This window comes from Rousettus aegyptiacus, unplaced genomic scaffold, assembly GCF_014176215.1.
Source record: "Rousettus aegyptiacus isolate mRouAeg1 unplaced genomic scaffold, mRouAeg1.p scaffold_m13_p_6, whole genome shotgun sequence".
NCBI lineage: Eukaryota > Metazoa > Chordata > Mammalia > Chiroptera > Pteropodidae > Rousettus > Rousettus aegyptiacus.
In genome coordinates this window covers 49,534,807-49,560,512 of record NW_023416309.1, presented here as the reverse complement: position 1 = coordinate 49,560,512, position 25,706 = coordinate 49,534,807, and the positions used below count along the sequence as shown (strand labels likewise).

The window sequence follows — 25,706 nt, the reverse complement described above, 5'->3', positions numbered from 1 at the left end:
GGTACCCTGCCTCACTTGCTTCAGGTCTCTTCTCAAAGGTCACTCACCAGCGAGGTCATCCTTGACACCCTGCGATATGGACAGAGGCGTATGTGCCTCTCTCTGTGTGTGTACGTATAAATAGGTACATACGATCTCAATCGTGTGTGGTCTGCCTGTTTGCTGCCTTCCGCCTTCGCTGGATGTGGACACCAGAGGCCCGTAGTTTGTGTCAGCAGTCCTTAGACAAAGGCCAGCTCACAGCAGGCAATCAATAATATTTGTTGAACGAATGAATGAAATGTTTATCACCGAGCGATAGACGAGTTATAGATCGTAATTTCCAAACTATTAAATCCAGATGACTAAGACTTGATTTCAATCAATGCCTTTCTATGTGTGGGAAGGACAAAATTGACTTTTATGGTTCTCAGACATAGCATTTCTCACAGAGTAATAAAAAAAAAAAAAAAAAAGTTCTCGTTTCAATCCTTTTAAAAAAAATCTTCTGATGTCATGAAGCAGGTCTTTATAACAAAGAGAGAACAGCTTTCAGGCCTAGGGCCTTGATCAGGCAGTGATAGCAAAGCTCAAATTTAATTACACTATTTAGTATTTAGTGTTTGTGTCTGCAGATCCTTTATGTATAGGGGAAGTGACCCAGAAGTATATTTGCCTTTAAAAATAATTGCACTTCATAAAACTGAGCTAATTAAAAAAACATTAATAAAATAAAATAAATAGGTCGAAACTATGGCAGAAAAAAATAGCGAGGTGGTATATGAGTGAATGTGGGGAAGTTTGGGAAACACAATCCTGATGGTGTGTTCGGATTTGCATCTAAAGTGATGAGGCTATTTTCAGTGTGATCTTGGGACTTGATGTACCGTGTCAGAACCATGACATCTGCTGAAAAGTAGAAAAACTGCACTTGTGTAAATGGAGTCAAAGCTTTTTCATTGTTGTGAGATTTGCCACTAATTCGATTTAATTAGTGAGGTCTTGGTTGTGATTTGAAAAGTTTCCTGTAAGAATCGACTGTGCCTTGGTCATTTTTTTCTTTTATTTAATCTGAGAGGGGATTTCGATAGTGTCTGGAGAGGTGTTATCATTTGAGTGAGAGCCAGAGGTCAAAAGTAGGCTCCCTTAATAAAATCAACCGAGATACAAATGTAATAAACACCATAAAAACTTTCGGTCCACGTTAAAGCCATACAGAAGGACTTGGGTCACCTTTCTCTGTGATGGAAGTGTCATTTGTGAGGTACCTTCAGGTATTCTGTGATACAAATGAACTTTTCCTCAGCCTTTCCCTGTAGGTTCCCCGAGTGCCCCATCATCTGCTGGGGAAGCCCGTGTAGGGCCACCGGGTGAGTCCTACTCTCTCTCCAGGAAAAGAGTATTTATCATGTCCCCAGGAACTAGTGACAGCCTTTCTGCTACGTCTGGGAGCTTCTGAAACTTTGAGTTTCTCTTTATTCATCTTACATAGATGATAAGTATGGGGAACCTGCGTAGGTATGATATATCAGGAGATACTGTGTATGTGGTTTGAAAGCTACCTGGAGGAGGGTGATAAAACTCCTTAGGGCAGAGTTTATAAAGCACAGTCTGAGAAGCACCTAGCCCAGCATAACCTGGGTGCTGGCTAATGATTCAGATCCCTGGTGTCACCCCAGGCCCACTGATCTGCATCTCGGTGGTTCAGGTCTGGCATTTCCAACCAGGTCTCTAAGTATTAGGCCCACCAAATTTGAGGACCACTGCTTTGTTGGCTATGGGTCTTAAATTGATGGCAGGTGATGAAAGAGGGGAAAAGTACAGGTCTATGAAAAGAATAAAAGAAAGAGTATTTCAGTAGCCTGCTCAGAACCACCTGCATAAGGATTCTCTGGTCATGGCCCTTGTGGCCTTTGAAATTCCCAGGAATTGCGCTTGTTTGTAGCACAGCTTCATTGATTGTAGAACGTAGGTATGAAACGCTTAGCTAAAGAGTAGAAATAAAATATAAACATACCCGACTGGTAATATGGAGATGGACAGAGTCGTGGTGTCCAGATGTGTCCTACGAATTTTAAATGGGACAAAAGAAACAAGGGTATAGAACTCTCTATGATACGATTTATCCACACCCACAAGTTCAAAGCTGAAAACTGAAATCAAGTGACTGTTAGTGATGAAACTGGCTAATCTGTAGCATATACTATAAATTCTGAGTGTAAACAGTAACAGTTTATTCAACAAATATTTTTGAGTATCAAAGTATACAAAAATAAATTATATGTCATCAGCTTATATATACAAGTTAAACATAATCTCTGCATTTATAGAGATGAACCATAGACTGAATTTTTGGGTACTCCCTCCAAATTCACATGTTGAAACCCAGGTCCCAGTGTGGTGGTATTGGTAAGTGGGGCCTTTGAGAGGTGATTAGGTCATGTGGGTGGAGCCCTCACGATGGGGTTAGTGCTCTTATAAAAGAGGCCCCAAAGAGCTCCCTTAGTTGGCCGCATGAGAACCCAGCAAGAAGATGGTCGTGTATGAACTAAGAAGAGAGTCCTCATCAGACACTGAATCTGCCAGCACCCTGATCCTGGATTCCCCAGTCGCCAGAACTATGTGAAATAAATTTCCATTGTTTATAAACTACCCCCAATCTATGGTATTATGGTATTTAGTTACAGCAGCCTGACTGGACTAAGACAGGATTCAAATCAGATGTTCACAAAATTGTGCAGGTATGATTTACAACTGCAATTGGTGCAGTAAAGGGTAAATAGAAAGAGCTTCATGAACAATGTGAACTCGCCCCAGGAGGAGTTTGGCATGTTTGTGGTGGGAGGAGGGGCAGGTGGTCCCAAAAGACAACCCCTCCCCCACTCCCAGCACCTCTCCAGGAAGAGACGTTTAAGCTGACAGATAAAGGATGAAAACACAATAATCACTTAATTTCTCTTAGTAATAAGTCAACTATATGGACTTAATTATTCCAAAAAGTAGATTTACATTCTTTTTTTTTTTTTTAAGGAACTTAATTTTTGCATAAACCGACCTAGGAATTTTGACACTTGATGGCCTTCAGATGAAGGCCAAAGCTGAAATGTTTATGGAGCATCTAACATCTGTCCATTCACTGTGCCAGGCTATCGAGGGTCAGAGGTATATATGATACGGTACCTAACCCCGAAACCTGTGATCTGGTGGTAAGCAGTATGCTCGCTAGTAGAGCCATCGCTGGTAGCAGGACAGGTGGAGGTGAGTGGTCAGAGGCTGTGGTGATCACCTACATCTGGGGACAGTGACAAGAGAGGGTGACGCATGGATGCTCTAGAAAATGTAACTTTTCCAGGACTGAAACAGAGAAGCCTGCTAGTCGTGGTCGGGGGTAGGTGCCGCCTTGTTCAAGACAGTAGGTAGTAAAGACAAGGGTGTGGCTAGCGTTGACAGTGGCCTTTATTTGGGCAAACAATTTTCTATCAGAAATGAATGGGATCATGATGTTCCCGTTGTCATTTGAAAGATGGTCCTTTAACCATTAATTATAGTAACTATTTTCCTTTCCAAAAGTGGGATTAATGTTTTATGTTATTTATAACCTAATAGTTTTAAAAAGAATTCTGGACATTGAGTATCTGTGGAAAATTTTAAAAATCAGGTCACATTAACTGTTCCCTCAAGGTAGCATTGGATTGGCAGAAATCCTCACATAGGATTACATTTTAATAGAGACCGTTGTCACTTAGCGATGGAAGTCTTAACTATGTGTTAGAAAGAAGATGTGGAAAATGCTACCTTTTGATAGCTTTTGAAGATCTCTTGGCCTCTGTGATGTTCAAGTCATCAGAGAGCCATAAGCATCAAAATTATTTTTAAAGTGTTTATCTAAAACTACTAAAAATATTCAGGTTACAACTTCTACTAATGTCAATGAATTACAATCTATTTTTCAAGAATTAGTCTTTAAAGGTTGGGTTCTGTGAAGGAGCTTAGGGAAAACATCCCGTCTCCGAGATCACTGTCCATTTTTACCATCTTAGTGTTTGTAAGATGTTTACCAGGTCAAGATCATTCCATGTAGAATATGTGCATTTGTAAAGTGCAAGGATTTTTATGGAGTAAAATGGGTGAAAATTGGAGGGTTGAATATAAGCTTAAGGGTTTTCTGTGTTCAGATGTTTGTTTTTTTAAGTAAAATTGTATTATCTAATTGATATGCTAAAAGAACTAACTCTTTGTTTATATCTCAATTCCAAAATGGAACTTTGGAAAGTGGTAAAATGATGAATTTGGTATTCTTTTCATTGCAATATAACCCCTGTGACTTGACCTAAATAAATAGGTCAGGAAAGCAACAGTAACATGTTGTCCAGATCCAAAAGGATAAGGACGCTCGCTGTCCGGGATAGAAAGGTCATTTATTCTCTCATAAATATTTCCTAACCATGAATATGGTACAGCCTCTTTCAGAAGCCTGTTCCCATTTGTAATCACCTCTATGATTATAGCCATAAGCTTTTCTAACCTCTATCCTTGGTACATGTAAAACAAACTTTTCCCCATTTTATTCTCCGTAGATGGAAAAGAGCTGATTATTGATTTTCTTAAAGTACCCACTGTGCACTTGCAGACCATTATGACCTTGACCGCTTTTACTTTGGTCTAATCCCAATTCCATCTGCTTGTTTTGCTTTAGTGTTCTCTCCCAGCCCTTTCATTACTCCTGTTGCTGCCCAGATATCCCATTCCAGTTTCTTGTCATGCGCCTTAAATCGTTAAAGCACGCAACCAGTCACAGTCTTATTATCTGTCCCCAGGGCCTCCTTGGGATTGCTAAACAGAAAGTAGAGAGCATTGTCTGACCCTATGCACCGCACCTGGGAATGGAAGTCATCTCTTGAGTTGCCAAGTTTTGGTTAGTTTCAGTGGCTAAGGAAGTTCAGTCTTAAAAGTCTGGAGAAGTTAGGAGGGGGTGGAGTTACCACTATCTTGTAAAATCAGGTACTTTAAGAAGCAGAGACCGGATTGCTGGCTCAAAGTCATGCCTGAAGGGCCGTTCCTTATGCTGTGCCATAGGAACTTGGCTCTGCCCACACTGTCAAGACCAGCCTGGTTTAAAGCAACATGGAATCACCGGGAAGGGACAAGTATATGCCATCTCTCTAAGTATGATGAACGATACAGTGTAAGAAGTGGTCTCTGCCTTCAGTAAACTTGCATTGAGATAAGGAGAAAGTCACAGTGGGGGTATCAGGTACAAGACAATATATTATGCATGAGTAAATGTCAATAATTATTCTGAGCCCTGAGGAACTGGAGCTGGGAGGACTTGGAGGAAGCCGTCAGCTTCGCCAGGAGGTCAAATCTGAGTGAAGCCAGGGAGGCCGGGTAGGGACGGAGTCAGCAGGAGGTGCGGGGGGTGTCCGTCCGACACGGGGATGGGAAGGACTGGAGCAAAGTGCTGGTCTTCAGGAACGACGGCATGAACATTTGGAAGATGCGGGGCCTCAACCGGAAAGGCAAAGCGTTTGGCAGAACAGAGAAAGAGAGCCACTTGGTCAAAGCGATGTCTTGCTCGGGAGTGCTCAGGGGAGAAGCTGGAGGGAAAGAGCCAAATCTGAGGGTTACTAGACCCCATGCTCACTGCTTTCTGTGGTTTCTGGCAAAAATAGCAACGCGTCTGCCCCTCCGTCCGTTGTCTTCGGGGTCGGCGTATGGACACACGTGCAACGTCACGGTCGCTGTCTCCTCGGTGCCCGGAAGTTCAGAACAGGCAAAGATCCATGACGCAGCTCTTTCTGGGGACTCAAAAGGGGAAAGGGAGTGGAGGGAGTGGAGGTTTTTTTGTTGTCTTCGAGAAACATTCATTTTATTTTATTTATTTTTATTATATATTTATTGCTTTTTAATTTATTTATTTTTATGGTGACATTGGTTAACGAAATCCAGTAAGTTTCAGCTGTACACTGTAACAGTAAGGCATATATATATTTACACTGCGCGTTCACCTCCCATAGTTAGATTTCTTTCTGTCACCACATATTTGACCCCTTTTATCTGTCCTCCCCTCCCTATCCTCTGGTCACCACTAGTCTATTGCCCACGTCCATGAGTCTATGTCTGTTTGTCCTGCTTGTTTGTTGCTTTTAGGTTTATATCCCTCCCACATACGTGATGTCATGTGATTTTCAACTTTTTCTGTCTGGCTTATTTCACTTAGCACGATCATCTCGAGGTCCATTCATGTTGTCGCAAATGACAATATTTCATCTCTTCTTACGGCTGAGTAATATTCCATTGTATATATGTACCACAGCTTCTTTAGCCAATCATCTATCACAGGACACTTTGGTTGCTTCCATGTCCTGGCCACTGAATAATGCTGCTATGAACATTGGTATCCAAATATCTTTTTGGATATGGATTTTCAAGTCTTTGGGATAAATATCCAGTGGAGGGATTGCTGGATCATACGATAGATCAATTCTTAGTTTTTTGAAGAGAAAATCATTCATTTTAATGATTTAAAAGATAGACCAAAAAATGATAGGTAAAACTGAGGCAGTCGTAAGAAAAATGAACACAGTACAATGGGGAGTATAGATTTAGTAAAATCTGCCTGCGGGCCCAAAAGTCAGACGTGTGGCCTGGTTTGAGGTAGGCTTACCTGAGGTGCGCAAGGTCCTCTGAGGCGTGGCCAGCCTCCCTTTTCTCCCTTGTTCACATTTTCAGCCCTTATGCCTGATTTTGCTGATTATTAAAGTAATCCGTGCTAGCATGGGAGACTTCAATACTTGTTTCGTGTTATGGGCCAAATCTTAGAAGACACACAAACAAAGGTATATTGTGTGAGAGATCTTATTCTGGATGATGTTTCTGTTATTTGAGCTGGTTATAATTAATATTATTTGCACAGCAAGTTTTGCTAGTGTTAAAAACAAACTTACTGCATGGTCGAAGACTTAATTAATAAAAGAAATTCCAAAATGATTCCCTTCCAACCAGTTCTCTTATTCTTGTAAATTTGAGCTCTGAATTAAATGCAACCATTGCTTTGGGAGCGCGTATTTGCCATCTGGTTGGACTTCTTAGTATCTTCTTTCCCAGAAATGATCATTGATTTTGATGGGCATTTAGAAGTTAATGTGAAAAACTATTTCAATATGGTCTTCTAGGGTTCGTATTTGTTCCTAGGATGATACATTAGCAAATAGTTATTTCTGGTGGGAAGCTGCCTCCTCACATAATTTTTTATGAGTCTCTGTTCATCTATTTTGAGCTCTGGGCTACTGCGGGTGGTACTTTTGAGCTTCAGAGCATGATACTTTCAAACACACTGTTCTGGGCTTCAGAGCGAAAACCGATTCAGTAAGAGCCACACCCTGATGGAGTTTCTGGTGGTTTGGGAAGACACTCTGTCAAAGTCTACCTTTGTATTTCCTATGAAGAAAGCGTTTGAGAAAATAAATAGAATAACATTTCAGATGAAATGTAGTTCTTTAAAGTTTAGTTGGAGTAGAGGATGGAGCAAGAGGACGGGAAGTGTTTGATAGTCACGGTGCTAAGGTGCCAGGGAGTGTTTCGGAGTCCCACGCCCTGCGCCTGTCCCCACCGCCAGCTCAGGGCTTGGTGGCCCACGAGGGGGCACGGATGGTGCTGGCCCAGGCAGGGTGGAGCCGTACTTCTGGAGCACAGGGCCCTTATGACAAGAAATGAACTGGTCTGACCGCGGTTCCAGTCATGCGGGCCTCCACTTCTCTGTGATGGGCTGACTGTTTGGTATAGTGCCAGGCCGAAAAACAGGCGCCTGCCCTAGAAAAGAGAAGAAAGGAACCACCTCAGGCTCCTGGCGCCCTGCGAAAGCATCATGTCGCTCACAACTAAACTGAAAACATCGCTCACATTTGCTTAATACCCCCTCACTCCCTGCCTCTCTTGCTGGTATGATCTGATTAAAACACACACGAGAGTGGGAGCCCATCAGGGATGTTCGGTCTACTGATATGAATGAAAATAAATAAATTATACACACACACACACACACAAACACACATATCTTTTGCGTTTTACCCCTAAACCCACCTTTGGGCAGAGTTTTAAGTATCACCTGTTCTCCTGCACTGTTGGCAGTATGGACTACTCGACAGGCAGATGGAGTGTCACCGACATGAATCAGTTGCAACATAAAATGTTAACTGCTGTTTTCAGAGGGTTGAAGAAATAGTTGCTACTGCAGCGCTGTTCATGCCACTAAAATGCTGTTCTGTTGGCGCCCCTCTTTGACGCCTCCAGACTTTGTTCCCCTCCTGTTCCGTGGTATTTTTATAACACAGGCAGCAACTTTGTTTTTTTTTTTTTTTTGTAAGATTCAAGATTTTGAAATGTGCCCGTTACTAATTTTACAACGTTTATATAAAATCGCTTAGATGTACACATTCCCACTTAACCAGTTGATAGTACTTGGTGGCTTGCAGAGAAGGAATTCAAGAAACCAACATCTACGAGGCATATGGCTGTTCGCAGCCTTCGTGATCGCAAAGCAGCAGGGTTCAGCGAGGCCTTGAGTGGGGAACGTTCTAAATCATTTATCATTGAGAAGAAAGCAGTTCATCTCTCACTGGCAGCTCTATTTTTTTTTTTTTTAATAAAAGTAATGTCTTTCCCTGGGCATGTTAATTTTCAGATAAAGCAAAGACACAGTTAAAAATCTAAATATTTTTTAAAATCTAAAAATCTACTGAAGTTTGACCTTACTAATTGAGGTTTGGTGATCACTTGGATGTGAAAGTTTTGCTTTGTGCCATCAGTTAAAACTATTTCCTAAGCCATTAATAGAAAACAGACCAAAGCCTTCAAAAAAAAAATCCTTTAGATGTTCACCATTAGATATTTTTGATTAAAAAGAGTAACCCCTTTGTCAAAGCATTTTTTCCAAAAGTTCAATATATAATACTCATGCAGCTATAGAACGAACATGTTTCAAAGATTTATGCAACTCATTAATGAGGAGCCAGCTGGGTGTTAAAGCCGGTTTGGAGGAGAACTGAAAGAATGAGCTATAAAGGCATTCAGGAAAGCGTGTCAGGGTAAGATGCCAGGGTTAGATATAAACTGCTGAGCAGTCCAACAGGACAGTAAAACAGGATGGAAATCCCCTGCATCTCTAATGGACAGGAGTCTTTAAGTTACCATTAACTTTCAAACTCTAGGCCTTCGGTCAGTAGTAAAGAACCCATCCAACCCAGATCCAGCCCCTCTGGGTAACGAGATCATCCTTGTGTGAGCCGTTCATACCCCACTGTGACGTTGCAAGAACATGCTTCCCTCCCTTACCTCCTTTACAAGTTTTGGATAATTTTTCTCAACATCTTATTATTAAAGTGAGCTTCCACTTATATGAGGTACCCAAGTAGTCAAATTCAGGGAGACACAGCAGAATGGTACTTGCCAGGGGCTGGGGAAAAGAGGCAATGGGGAGTTATTGGTTAATGGGTATAGAGTTTCAGTTCTATACCCATTATGTTCTGTGGATGGATGATGGTGTTGGTAGCATAACAAAGTGAATGCACATAAGGCCACCAAGCCGTACGCCTAAGATTGGTTAAACGGTAAATTTTATGCCGTGCTTATTTTACCAGTTACACATTTTTAAAAAGTGAGCTGACACGTAGGCACGTGAAGAAACATTCATTCTTCGTCCTCTTGAGATAACCAATTTAATAACCCTATGTTTGCGTTTACTCACATTTCCTTGTCCGTAAAAACATAAGTAGACTTTTTAAAAATAGGATTATTAAAATTCTCTACTCTGTGACATTTGTTCTTTTCTATTAACGATATATCATGGAAAGGCCTCTGGGTGGTAGATGTTGGTCTCATCTACTCTCTTTAATATAAGCTCTGTAGACTGTACATTTATTTAACTATTTATTTAACTATCCATAACTGTAATTTATTTAACTACTGCTCTACTGATGGAAATTCAGGTTGTTTCCATGTTTGGGGGTTGGGGGTGGTTTCTGTCTCTCTCTCTCTCTCTCTCTCTCTCTCTCTCTCTCTCTCTCTCTCTCGCCAGTACAAACACTGTTATAATAAAATTGTTTTGCTATAGAACAGTGATGCTGCAGGCCGAGATCTGAGTAGTGATGGCGAGAAGGCAGAGAAGGGAATGAATGATCAAAGCCATGTTTTCTGAAGAAAATGGAGAAAATGGTTTCGATTTAGTGGCCAATCAAAAATTTTGGTGTAAGAATGACAGAATGAACAGTGCTACCATTCTATTAAAAGAGGGGATAGAAGAAGACTAGCCGAGGTTATAGAGGGCGTGACAGAGAAGCTGAAAGGATAGGGTGGTTATTTTCTTTTAAATGCCAGATTTGAGATGCTGTCTGCGCCTACGGGACAGCTAAAAAGTGGAGTCTAAAGCTTGAGAAAGGCATCACAGATAGAGACATCGATCCTTTGCACAAAGTCGTAGTCGAAGCTATGAGAATGGGTGAGATCTGTTCCCGGGGGGGCTGCATATCGTAGGAGAAGGAGATGGTGTTTGTGGGGGTCACCTGTGTTTGAGGGTCTGGCTGAGGAGACTGAGAAGTTGTATTTGGAGGAGCAGGAGGAGGAGGAATGGGCGAAGAAAGCCTGGAGTAGCGAAGAGGGAAGAGTCGGAAATTGTGTCAAGGCCAGTCCATTCTCGGGAAATGTAATAAGGCGAAGTATCTTAGGCATTAGCAGCATGGACTTCCCTTCTCACCACTCGTATGTGCCTTTGATGACCCCTGCCTCTGTGAGTCTTTCTTCAAATGCTGGTTTTCCTGTTGTATAAAAGACCAGAAACAATAGTACAATTTGGTAAGCCAGCTTGGGCTACTGCTTTGAATTTAAGGACTAGACCAAATCAAATCGCAAAGGGGCGGAGTACGGTGGCATTTGACTTCTCTCAACAGTAGTTACAAAGTTTTTTTGTTTTTTCTGGCTACATTAGGTTCAGATAAACTAGGACTTTATTAATAAAGTATGTCAATTTTGCAAAACCACGTAAACTAAAAAGCCTTCACCTAAGGAAGCAGCAAATACAAGAAATTTATAAAACACTTGGAATTAGTTTTGAAACTGTGTCAACGATCTGTATTAACGCAAAATGACCCTGTTGCCACCAGATCTTTTTATAAGGATCTGTACGTTTTAAAACATACCCTAGGTGAATGGAGGAAAGAGTAAAGGGAATTACCAGTAGCCCGAACACATTAATTTGTCACTTCTCTTGGCTGTGAGAAATACCCAAGATTAGAAGAGCATCTGGGTCATCAGAACCGCTGATGTCATGAAGAGTTGAAATCTGGGGGAACTCGCCAAGTTTGAGGCTAGAGTCAACTTAAATAAAAAATTGTGTTTCCAGTATTACCTTAGATACCGTGGTTGAAGGTTCCCGAAGAAGAACCTAAAGAAGTGAAGACGAGGACTCTTAGCCATCAAGCACTTTGTCAATGTGGGTGAAAATAAGATATGTACATAGGAGAATATTGAAGACAAGTCTCTCAGGTGTTCTGTGACGCCCAGGATTGTGGTTGTTGCTGTTGAAGGAATTTGCAGGCACAGGGAGATTAGTCTATACTTGCATTCTTTCCCTCAACCTGCAAGACCCATTTGTAAGGAAGAAGCAGGTGTGAGAACAGTGGGGATGCTGGCAGGTTAGAGGAGGCAGCAGGTGGTGAACGAGCTGGTTTCCAGGTAATGTGATCACAGTGGTATTTATAGGGTGGTCATTTTCAGGTGTGATGGACTCAGGTCCTCATCTTGGGTTACCTGGTTGTAAATTATAAAGAAGGAGGTCATAGCTTTGGAGTGTGGATCTAAACAAAGACTGACGAATCCACAGTGGAAACTAGTTTATGGGTTCTGTGTCACCTTGAATATCTTCAGTAGGATTAGCCAAGACCACTTACTGAGGGCGGGGGAGTAGTTGCCTCAGTCAGAATCTTACTGTAATCAATACTGGTTCATCTAAGTGCATTAATGAGTCATGGGAACTAATCAGAGGAACTCTGGAAGAGTTTTAGTAGGTCTTTAGCCAAGCAATTTAGTAATTGAACTCGCCTCATCTCAGCCCCCACTGAGGGCTGATTCCAGCTGCTTGTGGGAATAATCAAGAAGAATCCTCCTGGCTTCTTTGCCTAAGACCCTCGACTGTCTAGGAGGCACCCAACGCTGGGGATTGAGAGATTCCAGCTTTAGCTGCTGCTTCCCAGTCCTTCAGCAGTAGAAAATCCTTACGCTCAGGGGCTGCGTTCGGCTTCATTTTTGGACAAGTCGCTGTGCCCTCCTCTGGTCTTGTCAGAGAACAGGCCCAAGCCCTTGGCATCCCAGGACTGTCTTCTCTGAACTGTCTCCATCATCCAAAGCTGCACAGTTCAGAAAGAAACACCAAACTATAGACACAGCAAAAGCATCCTCTCTTGCATGCACTGAGGTCCTGAACGATAATTTTATCTTGGACAAGTTCCCTTTTCTTTCCTCTTTTGCTCTGTTCATTTTTGTCTCTGTCTCTCTATAATATATAAATAATTGGCTTATCCTATTTACTGCACAAAGAGAAAATTAAACATCTGAATTTTTCATAGCTACAGGGAGAGTATTTCCAGAGTGTGAAAAAATAGACATTGGATATTTTAGCTACTGCTTTTGGTATAATGGGAATTTATTACTCAGTTCAGTAACAATCTTGGCTCAAACCAAGCAGTTACTTGGGCAAGCAGTGGGTACCTTTCCTAAATAGCACTGCCAGTGACGGCCTTGTTCATATTTGAGACAGCCTGAACCATGGGTATCTTTCCATCAAAGACTATTTGATTATCTCTGCATCTTAGACATACCACAAAAGTCATTGAGACCTGGCCAGTGGATTTTACTTGTATGAGTTATTGCATAGCTCCCAAAGGAAGGGAAACAAAAGGGGAGGGAGGCAAGAGAGAAATCAGAGCCCAACAATAAATAGCTCTTTGTGCCAGTCCCCTCCCCTCACCCCTAACCACTGAGATCACAGAGTAAGTTAACAGCATGCAGTGGAAGGCAGCTGCTGCCCAGCAGCTTGGCAGATGATAACCAGATGTGAACTTGTCTTTCTACAGTGTGTGGCTGTGACCTGGCACAAGGTGGCTTCTTCATAAAGAACGGGGAGTATCTTTGCACCCTGGACTACCAGCGGATGTATGGGACACGCTGCCACGGATGTGGGGAGTTCGTGGAAGGAGAGGTGGTGACTGCCCTGGGCAAGACCTACCACCCCAACTGCTTTGCTTGTACTATCTGCAAGTAAGTGAGGGCTTCCCAACGGGGAAATGCTGGCTTCTGCTGTGAAAGCTTGGGATATGCCTCTTTAGTCTTGAGTTGTACTTAGTCTTAAAATATTCTTTTCTTATGTGTCCTTAGATGTCTTTATCTTTCTATCATATTATCAGCCTTAGTCAAAAAGTAATTTATGATGTCCACCATTAAATAAGATGACTGCTGTTAAGTGGTCCGAAACCAAGTCTGAAAGCAGCTCTAGATGTGGAATATTTTGAGCAATGAAACATTGGGAGGAAAGGGCATGACTGCTTCCCAAGATAAAGCTTATGTGGAGGTGAACGATGAGTGGGAAGCTGTGCATTTATTGCTGGGCTTTGAGTGCTACACATTATAGAACTTAAATTGGGATTGCTTCCTGTAATGAGGAGATTCACCGACATGGGTCCACACCTTGATCGATCGGTTCTAATCGGGCAATCCCATGGCTGTTGGAACGGTGGTGATTGTTCTAGGCTCCATGGTGCTCTGCCTTTCTAAAAGCTGCAGTTCAGAGAAGGCATTTTGTTTTATTTTTCAGCATTTCATGTTTCTCCGCCAGAGAGTCATAAACTCTAAAAGGGTACAGTTAATTTTATGTAATTAACTAACAAGGCGATACTGATCGATGAATCATAATAAGATATAGAGGCAATATTCATAATATAATTATTTTAATCATTGTTATAATTGTTATCATGATTAGCCCATTTATCAATACATTTTTTAAAATCATAATTTAAAATTTTGCATTAACAAGATGAAAATTTTCTCATATTTAATCAAAAACAGAGCTTCCTCTTGACCTCTCTCTCCTGTTTCGGGCATTCAGGAGACCTGAGGTCCAATTCTATCCCGTGCTGACTTATAAATTAACTTTTCCAAGGCAGTTGTCTCGTCTGTAAAATGAGAGGCTGCAGACTAGATACGAGCGGTTCCCCAAACCTGGATGATCACTGGACTCTTTTGGGGGAGTTTCTTTTTAAAAATATCCATTTCTAGCCTTCTCTCCCCCAAAACTCTCATGCTTATTTAATAGTTTCTGGAAGGTTCCCGCATGTGATGTAACTCAGCCAGGTTGGAGGCCCTGGCTCAGACGAACTCCAACAGCCCTCCCTCCTGACCTTGGCCCTGAGAGATTGTTTCAAAGCCGGTAGCAGTGGACGAACACATATGTACGGGCGATGGCCCTGTCCTTGGACGTTCGAGCCAGCAGGAGGTGCTCACTGTTGCTACAGCTGCCGAGTGACCATAATTCTACCTGAATTGGAGGCCTCCTTCGCAGTGGACAGATGCATTCGTGTAGAATTTCATTTTGCTCTCTTAGCAATTCTGGGACATCAGTCAGGAGTTAGTGTCCCCATGTATAAGTGACTCCGAGTCCCAGAGTTTAAGAGACTTTCCCGGGTTAACATTGCAAGGCTGAGATTTGAACTCAGGTGTTCTGACTCTCCATCCAGTGCTCTGTGTACCACGCGCATGCATGCCAACAACAGAAGGAAGCGAATCCTCACAGGCAGAGAGCATAGGAAACTACGTGAAAAGGGTCATTTATGAAATAACGAAGCTCACGGTTCAAAAGACAAGGCCCTGTTTTGAGAACCGGACTCTGGCTTGTCCCATAATGGGCCCAGATAGGATTCAAGTCTAAACATGTAAGCTCAGATCAGAGGCAAGGCCTGGACTAGGGTGAGACCAGGAAGGGTCCTGGGGGCTCTCACTGTCAAGGTCGAGCAGCGCAGGGGCGTCTCCCGAGAGCCTCCTTACTGTGCGCCCTGGGTGCTTGCTGGCCTCACTGCAGTCCAGGTCATGATCGGATGCAAAGAACCTGTGCTCCTTGTGCTATGAACCCTTCACTCCCCGAGGCCCTTCTCACAGAGCAGGTTCTGAGTTGGCCGATGTCACCTGCGCCTGCCTATGACCTGGTCTCCCTGGCTGTTCAATCCAGGCAAGGCACGTAATCTCTCTGGGTTTTATCTGAACAATGGAAAGCAACATAGCACCCTGAGAGGAGAGGAGACCACAAATCTGGGGGCGTAAGAGTTTAAAATTCTACTTTTTTTAAAAAAGCTATCTGCTTGCTGAACTGAAAAGAGAAGAAACTGATAATATACGTGCAGAAGGCAGTATTTTTGCAAAATGCACTCTTATTGATGGATATCTGATCTGAAAGGAAGTTATCTTCCTGATAAGAAGCTAATACTTTTTAAACAGATATTTCCAGCATTGTTGTATTTCTCCGCAAGAGACCGGGTCCCAGCATTATGATACATTCAGGTCACCTATTCAGATGTCCAGGACAAAGTCTAATTCAGCATAATTTACCACACAGGTCTAGGGAACTGAAAGAGTTAATTGTTTGACCTGTGACCAATTCTCTTGGGGAAGGGCCTTAAGCTTGAATAGGAATTTATGGCATTTCAAATGTTTTTTTTTTTTTTTTACATGAAGAATTTCCCATTTGGAAAATGGAAAATGTTACTGTGTGCCCTGCTGAGCGACTTGCCGGAACATCCCTCCGCTAGTAAGTGGAGGTGAATCATTCCCTTTTACTATCTGGTTGCCCGTAGAAGCAGTGCGTTCTCCCTTCTTCTCAAAGTGAGGCACGTTTATTTGTTTGGACCACATCCAGCTGGCTGGCTGGCTTAAGACTACATTTCAGACATTTTGGCTGGGGCTCCTGCAAGAAATGAATTGGCATCGGAGTGCAGAAGGAATGAGGCAAGGAATGAAATGGCTGGAATAATCTAGAGGGCAATGTCTTTCTGTCTCCAGGCGCCCGTTTCCACCCGGAGACCGAGTCACGTTCAATGGGAGAGACTGCCTTTGTCAACTCTGTGCCCAGCCGATGTCTGCCAGCCCTAAAGAAGCCTCCTGCTCCAGCAGTAAGTGCCCCCAGCCACCCATTGACATGAGTTCCTCATAGCTCAAAGGTAGCTTAGGTGCCTTTCTTTTTTTTGCAAAACTCTGTTAGCTGGGGCCGAGAGTCGTCCTATAAGAGGTATTTTCAATTGTAAAACATGAAACCTTGACTAAAACCCATGCAGTGAGAAGCATCTTCCTCGTTTCAAAAAGACGTACATAGAATTGGTCAATCACCTGTGCATTTTGGCAGCATTTGAGGGAAAAAGAATCATAAAACTTTACATTAGGAATGCTGTCTCAGTCGTGGAGGTCGCGACCTGAGAGCATTTGGTGGTGACGTGATCGACATTTCTGTATTATAAAAAACTGTCCCCACTGTGCCTCAAGCAGCTGTGCTGATTTCTACTTCTCCTTAAATAATTGTGCATTCCACCTTACCCTTAAATATTCGTTATTCACCCGAATGGTTTCTGATGTTTATTCATTGGGCTGATAATTTTCGAGTGCCTGCAATGTGTACTGTCTGCACTGGTGACATAAGCGTGACCAGAACGAACTCAGCACCCTCAAGAAGCTTACTTTCTAGTGGGAGCAGATAGACGAATGCCTACAAAAGTATTAGGTGAAGAAAAAGTAGAAAGGAAAAGGGTACGGGGACTTCATTGATATGGGCCTGGGGGGAGACTTCTCTTAAAAAGGGACATCTAAGGGGACAGCTTAAACAAGTGTGGGAACAAGCTACACATATGTGGAATGTGTAATTCTGTATGACAAAGTCTTGTCCAATCCGTGGGAATCCAAAGAAAAACGACCTCCCCCAAATAAAAAGAGTGGTCCATGCCACCGTTTCTTCTAGTAAATAGCAGTGAGTAGGCCAATGAACCTTCAAGTGAGATGTATTCTGAACTCTGGCGCCAAGAAAGAAAACTCTAGTTCTGCCCGCTTCCTGGGCCATTAGAAAGTGGGCTAGAGGTTTGCCTTGGTTTCCGTGGACTTTGCTAGTCCTTGGAAAACCTGGAACAAATAAATACCTTTAAGCCCTGCTGGTCTCGGCGCCTAAGAACGAGACAAGCCACTTCTGCTCCGGAGGAATTCTGTGCGATTCATAAGAGTGATTCCAAATCTTCCTGTTAAAGTAGAAGAATCCTGGTACCTGTTAAAAATAAGAATGTTCCGACGAAATCATTTGCATAGAAATTGGATTTTGACCATTGGGAGAAAAGAAAATAAATGGTAGTGTATCTCACTCAACACGACTTGATCCTTAACATCAGGAAGTGTATGCCCTGCTGGGATCGTCAGCGGCCTGGGTAGAGCAGAGGCTACAAAGCACCACCTAGGCTCAGGCCACAAGTAGGATGTTGAGTTCTTCACTGTCTTGCCTACCCAGCCCCGAGCAGGTGATTGGGAAGGTGACGCGGGGTGGGCATAGTCACCTCCAAGGCAAGGAACGCTTGCTTTGAAAGAACATTACCAAAAACATTCGAGGAATTCTTTAGACTCATTAAGATCAAGGATTTCGTGAGTCCCAGGATAGGATGACAGATATGACAGAGGATTATGTCCACAGGCCTGTAATAGGAATGGCTACATCCTTAAACTCTGTGGTTTCAGCAAGTCTTCTGGTCCAATTGTCTTTCTTGACAAGTGGGGAAATTGAGGCCCATGGGCATACTCAGGCTATCCAGAAATAAGGTTGGGTTTGAGGCAAGCCTTCGGGCTCCTGGTTTGGGGCTTTCTCTTTCATTTTATCTAATATGCCTCATTGTTTGGATTAAGAAGCAGAAGTGGGATGTTTTTAAAGGCTTCCAGTCCTCTCCATGCATGCAGTTTGGGAACCCACCTCCTGGTCACGGCTATACCAAAATGGTTATTCAAATTTTTATTAAACACCTTTTGCTTTATCTATACTTTCTATTTTCATATGACATAACATGTTATGCACATAAAAAATAAAATTTTAGTGCAAAAAACATATGTTCAAATATTTATTACATCTCCAACGCTAGATAATTATCATTTATGTACAAATTGTTAGAGCAGATCATATTTTCTCCTTTGTTGCCAGTGGGTGAAATCCCAATTCTAGGCAACTGCTTTGATCAGTTTGTTGTTGTCCTCAGCAAGTACTTGTCTATTTCGATAAGTACTCAAAAAGCATTTGTGGGGCATGTGGGTAGGGGTGTCTGTCAAGGAGGAAGCTCTTACATGTAGATACACATGCAAAACATCCAAGCAAGGCAGGCGCGCAAATACCAGGGCAAGGGGATTTTCAGCAAGTTTCTCAAATTCACTGGAACAAAATTAGAAGAAACACTTGGTTGTTATTTGTAATTCTCGAAGAATTGCCTTGTACTTTGAAACTGTCCTGATGTGACTTTGATTCTTATTTAAAAAAAAAAAAAAATTAAGTCAGCAAAGCTTCCTAAATAAACACACACACAAAAAAATGAAACCCTTCTTTGATAAAGTTCACAGCTTTGATGAACTGTCTCGGAGAGCCAGGATCCTCTTTTTCCTTTGAAATGTTCTTTCAGAAATGAGTTCACTCCTCTGAACTGCGATTTCATTTCCCATGCTGTGCCGTTTTTCCATAACCACCGAATAGCAGGCGAAGACAGGGTTCAGAGGGACAGAAGCCAAGAGCGGCCAACAGACGCCGAGTGATTTACAGGAATTGGTCTCAGTTTGAGCTTACTAGATAGAGAGGCAGTTTCTATTTTGGCCGCTCAGGGGCTGCCGTGTGATTTGGGGAGAACTCCCAGCGGAATGCCCGTGAAATCACAGGCACTTGGCTCTGTGCTTCCTTCCGCCTTAGAATAATCCTGCTCACCTTGACATCTATTTTATTTTCTTCGTCGAACATCCCCATAGTCCTCATTGTGTATCAGGCACTGTGTAACCGTTCTGAAAATTTTAACTCCTTTAATCCTCATAACCACCCTGTAGGTTGGTAGTTTTCACAGGTCACAGAGGTTAAATGATTGTGCCCAAGATCACACGCACAGTGAGTGGCGGAGCTGGGGCACACCCTAGCTTTCTGGCCCCAAACGCCACGCCACCGTGCCTGAAGTTTATTTTACAACATTGCTACCACTCTCATTTTCAAAGATGGCCGCGCTGGGCCTTGGAGCGGTGACCTGACTTGTCTGCAGATCTGTCCTCACGTCCCACCTCCAAGGGCTGTGCACTTTCTACCTGTCACGGTCGCCTCCCTGTCGTAGCAAGATTCATTCGGTGAATGGAAACCATCAGGAAGTTATTCATAAAGACAAACTACTCCAATTAAGGATTATTGCCCCTGAATTAATTAAAACTCTTGCTGCATCCAGTCTAATGCAATTTGAGTTCAATAAGCAATAAACCTTTTATAACATGGAGAGGATAGTAAGTTACCTCACAGGGTTGTGATGAACATTGCTTACACTACATCTGCTAGTAATAATAAAAAAAATCGATTGCCTGTGTCTAGCTGATCCCTACTTTAGAAATACAAATGTATGTCCAGAAGACAGTAGACTCTACCAGAGGTTACAGATACTCCTCTAAGGCTTAATTCCACGCCACTCTCCATGTGTTTGCCAGTAACTGAGGGACCAGATTCCCACGGGTTAAGGAGCCATGTGAGGGGGAGTCTGTGTGTGACAACCTAGAGCATGGGGAACCAGGCTGGATTGTCATTTGCTACGCGGCTCCTGTCTATTTCAGGTAACTGAGCAGGAGTGGGCCGCTGTCTACAATTACTCTTTCCATTTCAAGTGGCGTCTGACTAGTGGGTTGGGTGGATTGATGCAGGGAACACCCACACACAAATACACCCAAACCCATCTTCTTCTCTCCTCTCCCCTCTGTACAGCGTTGTCATTCTGACTGCCGTTGGGACTCCCGCAGGTCTCAGGACAAAATACTCTACTTGGACTGAATTTTAAATCATTTCAGATAAAGAGTCACATGCGTGTTTTCAAAAGGAAGGAAGAATTTTTCAGTTATTTTACTTTTCTATTTGGCGCAGTAGCTTTTAGGAGTCGCAAGAGAATTTCCCTTTTTATGTTATCTCTCAAAAAATCATTCGCCAGTCGAGTGGGACTTGTCTGCTGAGGCACCTAACAGTAGGTGGAGTAGTGATGCTCTAACACTTCTCAGCAGTCCCTCTACCTCTCCATCCTCTATTTTCCCATCTGTAAAGTGGGATCCTACTAGATATGTACTTTGTATGGTTCACCAAGTAAATAAAGTGCTGTATACTTATAATATAATAACTTACTCTTCAGGCATCGCTTTCTGAATTTTTGTGTAGACAGTTCTTACTTTTTGTGACTCGGCTCTTTTTCCTCTTCTGTGGATGATAGCTGTCTTTATTTGCTCATCCGATATTTTCCACCAATATCAAAGCCAGTGAAGGCAGGAACACACCCACCCATGTAGCCCATGGATTGTTGAAGTTTGGCTTACAGCGATGTGTTTCATGGCAGATTCTCCTTCTTTAGACATATTCTTCCTGGAGGACAGGGTGGCAGAGGAGGTTTGGTAGGGCACTGCTAAAGATTATGGGTTCTGGACAGATTGATAGCGGGTTGTATTCCTAGTTCTACCACTTAACAGGATGTGTAGCCTTGAGAACTCAATCTCTTTATGTTTCTGCTTCTTTGCCTATAAAATGGTAAGCAATGATAGTGCCTTTCTCAATGGGTTGTTGTAAGGATTAGTGTAAGTATTTGTATCAGTAAGGCATTAGGATTAGTATACAAGTCATGACATCTAGTAAGCACATCTGTATATTAACTAACCATTGTTCTTTAAGGAAGTTACGAGACTAGAACTTGAGCTTAGAGATACTAAGAATCAGAAAGGAAAGAAGGAAGAGGACTTGGCATAATGGTTAAGAATGTGGACTCTCCGTTTCAGAGTGCCTGGTTTGAATCCTAGTCCTGCCTTTTCCTAACCATGGAGCCTTGGGAAGGTTATTTGAAGTCACAGAACCTCAGTGCCCTCGTCTAAAAATCGGAGAATAGCCGCTTCCAAGGGCTGCCGTGAGATTAAATCAGATACTGCATGGGAGGTCAGTGTAAATGTGGAGGGGACACTCATAAAAGCAGTGCAGGGGGACCCCAAACAGATCAGAGGCTCTGCCGGTCCATGTCCCGAGGAGCGAAGCTGGGAAGATGAGGCGGTGGGGCCGGGTCTCAGAAGGCCCTGAGGGGTCCGGCAATGGGGAGCTCCTGAGGAGAGTCGTTAGAGGCTGCCCAGATGAAAACAATGTTCTGGAAAGATTAAGGGGGTAACAGTGATAGTGGTATGCGAAATCAGTGATTTGGCATCAGTGATCAGGGTTAGGGAGACCACTAATTGTGGGCGCAGGTAATGGCTGTGAGAAAAGATGAGGAAGACGCATGAAAGGACCACGTCATAAAAAGTTATAGGATGTCATTTGTGCATTCAACAAACATTTCTTTGAGCACCTACTATGCTCCAGGCACCAGCCGAATTCTTACCATAATATATTACTATGATACATTTGTCACAACTACAAAACCAACATTGGTACATGACCCATTGCATTTAAAATGCTTCTATGTGCGTCCACCGCCACCACCAAGATAATGAATTCGTTAAATATAAGGACCCTGTTGTCATTCTCTCTTATACAAGGTCTAGCACATAAAGGCCTAGATCATCATTCTGGAAATTGAATCAAAACCATCTCTATCTCTAAACAGGGCTAATATAACAGTCTCCTCTTTTTAAACACGTTGCATTATTCTGGATATTGCTCTACGTGCTATAGACACATGGTACAATTTTACATTCTTTCCCATAGCGTTTTGTTCACGTGTCTTCTCATCAAAAACCAATTATTCTTTTGAGTGTCACACAAAAGGCCGAAAGAAAGCCTTGCATTTGCTTAGGCCCCTTGGCACCAGGGCCAGCTCCCAGGTGTCCAGGCCGGAGCCGTGCTTAGCATTCCTATGATGGCGGTTATCACCATGTAGCTGTTATGCTTTGTATGTTTATCTTTCTAACCAGACAATGAGCTGCTCGATGGCAAGGACTGTATTTTTTTTTTTTGTCCTTATGAATAGTGCTGTGCCCACAGCAAGTGCACAAATGTTCATTTAGTGAATGAATTGATGCCATCTCAGGAGAGCCTCTGAGGAAGTACATCTCAGCTGCCAGGGCCGCGGTGTCGAGTTGTGACAGCTGCTTGAATGGAGGGGTTTTGTCAGATTGCACAGGTAGTGCATGGGTGCATGGGAGGAAGGGTGTATTGGCATATTTCAACTTTCATTTTCTTATTTATAAGCTTTTTTCATTTAATAAGAGGGAAGAAAGGTGTTGCTTCAGATAAATGTGTTGATTACAGAATCACAAGTTTTTTGGATTTTTGTTTATTTTTAAGTAGAAAAGTCAAGGAATGTATTTCCCCAACTTTGAGTGTGACCTTGGAGGGAGGCCTCACCTTTTTGGGCATTTAGAGTGCCAGCCCCTGGCCTGGAGGGACAGGAGTCCAGCCTGGCATGGCAGGTCTAGTATTGCTCTCCTGAGTACGGATTGGGGTCTGGAGAGAATTTAGGATTTACACAGTAGCCAAAGGTTTACTGCAGAGAAATAAGGTATGTTGCAAAGAGGAACATTAGTATTCAGATTTTTCAGACCAAAATCTGTAACGTTTATGAGTCAGGCATAAAGATCCCAGAGTGGCACATCTTTTCACGTAAGCAGAGCATCTATTCTCTCAGTCACAAGACGGGAAGAAAACTTTCTAATTCATAGGAAATGGGTATAACTAATGGGGAAAAAGTGGAAGTGTATATAAAAAGTGTTTTCAGTGGATGGAAAGTTAATGGCATTTTGTCATTTGCAGTTTTCATGTCATTAGCTATGCTTCTTATGTAATAAGACCCACACCTAGCAAGTTATCAGTAAAACTAGAATTTTAATGATTGAAACAGAAGAAGTCATTCCTCAGTTTATTTTTAATTTTTCAGTAGCAGTAAATATTTAGCTATTCAAAAGACTGCTATGTATACCTGTAGTTATATATTCCTATAATTGTCCCAGAAGGATATCAAGAAATTGCTATTAGTACTTGTCTCCAGCAGGGAGGAAGGGAGTGGCTGGGAAACAGGAAGAAAAGGAAATTAGTTTTGCTATATGAAAAAAAAAAAAAAAAAAAAACAAATTTAACCATGTGTATGTTTCACCTTTTTAAAACCAAAGTACATTAAAAATAACATAATGTTAATTTTACAAAATAAAAGGCCCATGCCAGACCGAAGTCTCACTGCAGCTTGCCCTTGCTATGACCTTCAGCCATGTGGTATCAAGTGACTGGTCACACGATGAAGGTACTGAAACTGACATTCTACCCCTTTTCTCCTTCCTGTCTCTGGAAGAGAGTGACTGAGCTAATGTTTGCTAAGGACTGCTCTGTCTGAGAAACTGACAGAATTCAAGCATGATTTCCTTTTTGGCAGGAGCCCATGATGCTGGGTGACCATAGCCAGCTAAAGATTTATTATGAAGCTCTTTACTGGTTACAGTTTATAACTAAATTACGGAAATCAGTGCAAGAATAAAGCTTCCTGGTACAATATTTTTTTTTTTAATTAAGGGAAAGTTCACATAACATAAAACGTGCATGTGAACACACACACACGCGCGCGCGCGCACACACACAAACACACAGAGTTCTCTTTGATATGATCTTAAACCTAAAACTGGAGCTGATGACAGAATAATGCTAATGTTTTATGCTAACGTTTTTTATTTCCCATTTAAGCATCTCTATTACTTCCCAGTAAATACAGATGTGTTATTATTTTTATTTGTTGTTTATGGAAATGGAAGAACATCCCTTCAAGAGATTCTTTGGCAGGACAATGGATAATGTCTTGGAGCAGTTCTCAGCTCAAAAGTTCTCAGCTCCTAAAAGTTTTCAGCATCCTTTTTAAAGCATTTTTCTGCTCCATAAATGTATACTCTCAGATATGTGGCATCCTTACTGTACAAGGCACCCATGTCATTCACCCTGTTCTGAGCATGTCATGAGACATGCAGCCTCCATTGGCCCATAGAAATCAGTTACTGAGTCCAGTCCTGAGTGCTGTAGCATGTTTGAGGGCAGTCAGAGCCATCCTTCAAAGGTAATTAGCAGAGAGTCTCAGACTTGATTCAGAGAGTGTAGGTCTGGGTTGGTGCTGAATCCATTTCTTTGATGGTCACCTTCAGGCCCAGCAACATGAGCCATGGGATTCCTGCTTAATCATTTCATAGTCAATAAAGGGAGAAGAAAGGCAAACAGTCTGGCTCCTTCTAACTTCCCATTCAGATCCTGGGCATGACTACAGGAAAAAAACACACCCAATACCGATTAAAGGACAGAGCATCTTGACCTTGAGAATCCCTAATACTCTTTATGGAATTCAGTGAGCACTGGTTTAGAGATCAGAATCAAAAGTTTCAAATGTGTAAATGGTCTATATTTATGAGTATTATGACCAAGGTAATTAAAATTCTGCAAGTGTACAGGATATACACTTAACTGAAATTCAAAAGTATACAGGATATACTCTTTAAAAGGAGAAAAGGGGATTCTTTGCCAAATATTAAATTATAGAGAACTTGGAAAATGGCCGTTGCCAGGCCTGACTTCAGCAGATGTCAGATGAAGGCCGGTCATCTGTTGCTATTATGGCCCATGAAAACGTGTTTGTTGTGCAGTATTTGTTTTCCAAAGACAACAAGAACCTTCCTTAAAATAGCAGGTCAGAGGCTGCTCTGGCTTGCGATATGTCCATCATGGCCATGAAGCAAAGGGAGCAACTGACCTAAGCAGGGGCGTGAGTGGTTATGGAAAGTCCGGTTCAAGGTTACATATTCAGGCAGCACATAACCCTTTAAAAATAATCCTGGGCCATTTTTAGTGAATTTGAGATGTCAATTATAGCATCGAGACCCCTTTGCCACAGAGGGGCATATACATTGCACCTATGTGAAGGTTCTACCCACCCCCAGACCCCCTACCAGTATTTGTCTTGTGATGTCATATCACTTTTTTTAGCTAATGGCAGCATAGCATTTCAGAAGTTAAAAAGTACTTTTTAACAATGATACCTGTCCTGTCTTATTGTGGCCCCATATCCGGCTGTCAGCTATGACATGCTTAAAAAGAAAATCGTGAACTTATTACAATGACTTGGTTTAAACTTTCTTTTAAGAAAAAGAAAATGGACTGTCGCCAGTCAAAATTTGTCAACTCATACGTGTGTCCTTTGGAACCTGGCCATAATGAAGAGCCCAGACAAAGACAAAACGAAGTCAGCATTCAGTAATAGCCACTTGTTAGATCAACCTTCTCATCACTATGAAAAGATGTGCCTTTTTGGTCAAGGAAAGGTTTTCAAATACTCAAATCCTTTCTACCTTAAAGATATTAAACCTCTAGGCCAACTCTTAGAAAAATTAACCTGGGGAAAGTCTTTTTTGAAATTTTTTTTTAACTCGTGGATTACAAACCGAAGGTCCTACAAAAGCAGGCCATG

At 42.3% G+C, this 25,706-nt stretch overlaps 1 protein-coding gene across 28 annotated transcripts in view; it reads left to right on the top strand.

Moving 5' to 3' along the window:
* Positions 1 to 25,706, top strand: part of ABLIM1 (actin binding LIM protein 1) — a 288,773-nt gene that overhangs the window by 165,178 nt on the left and 97,889 nt on the right. For all 28 annotated transcript variants that reach the window (XM_016146396.2, XM_016146385.2, XM_016146382.2 and 25 more), the window contains 2 exons: positions 13,104 to 13,287; positions 16,075 to 16,184. In XM_016146396.2, coding sequence (XP_016001882.2) covers positions 13,181 to 13,287; positions 16,075 to 16,184 — 217 coding nt within the window. In that variant the 5' untranslated portion in view covers positions 13,104 to 13,180. The remainder of the gene's footprint in view (positions 1 to 13,103; positions 13,288 to 16,074; positions 16,185 to 25,706) is intronic.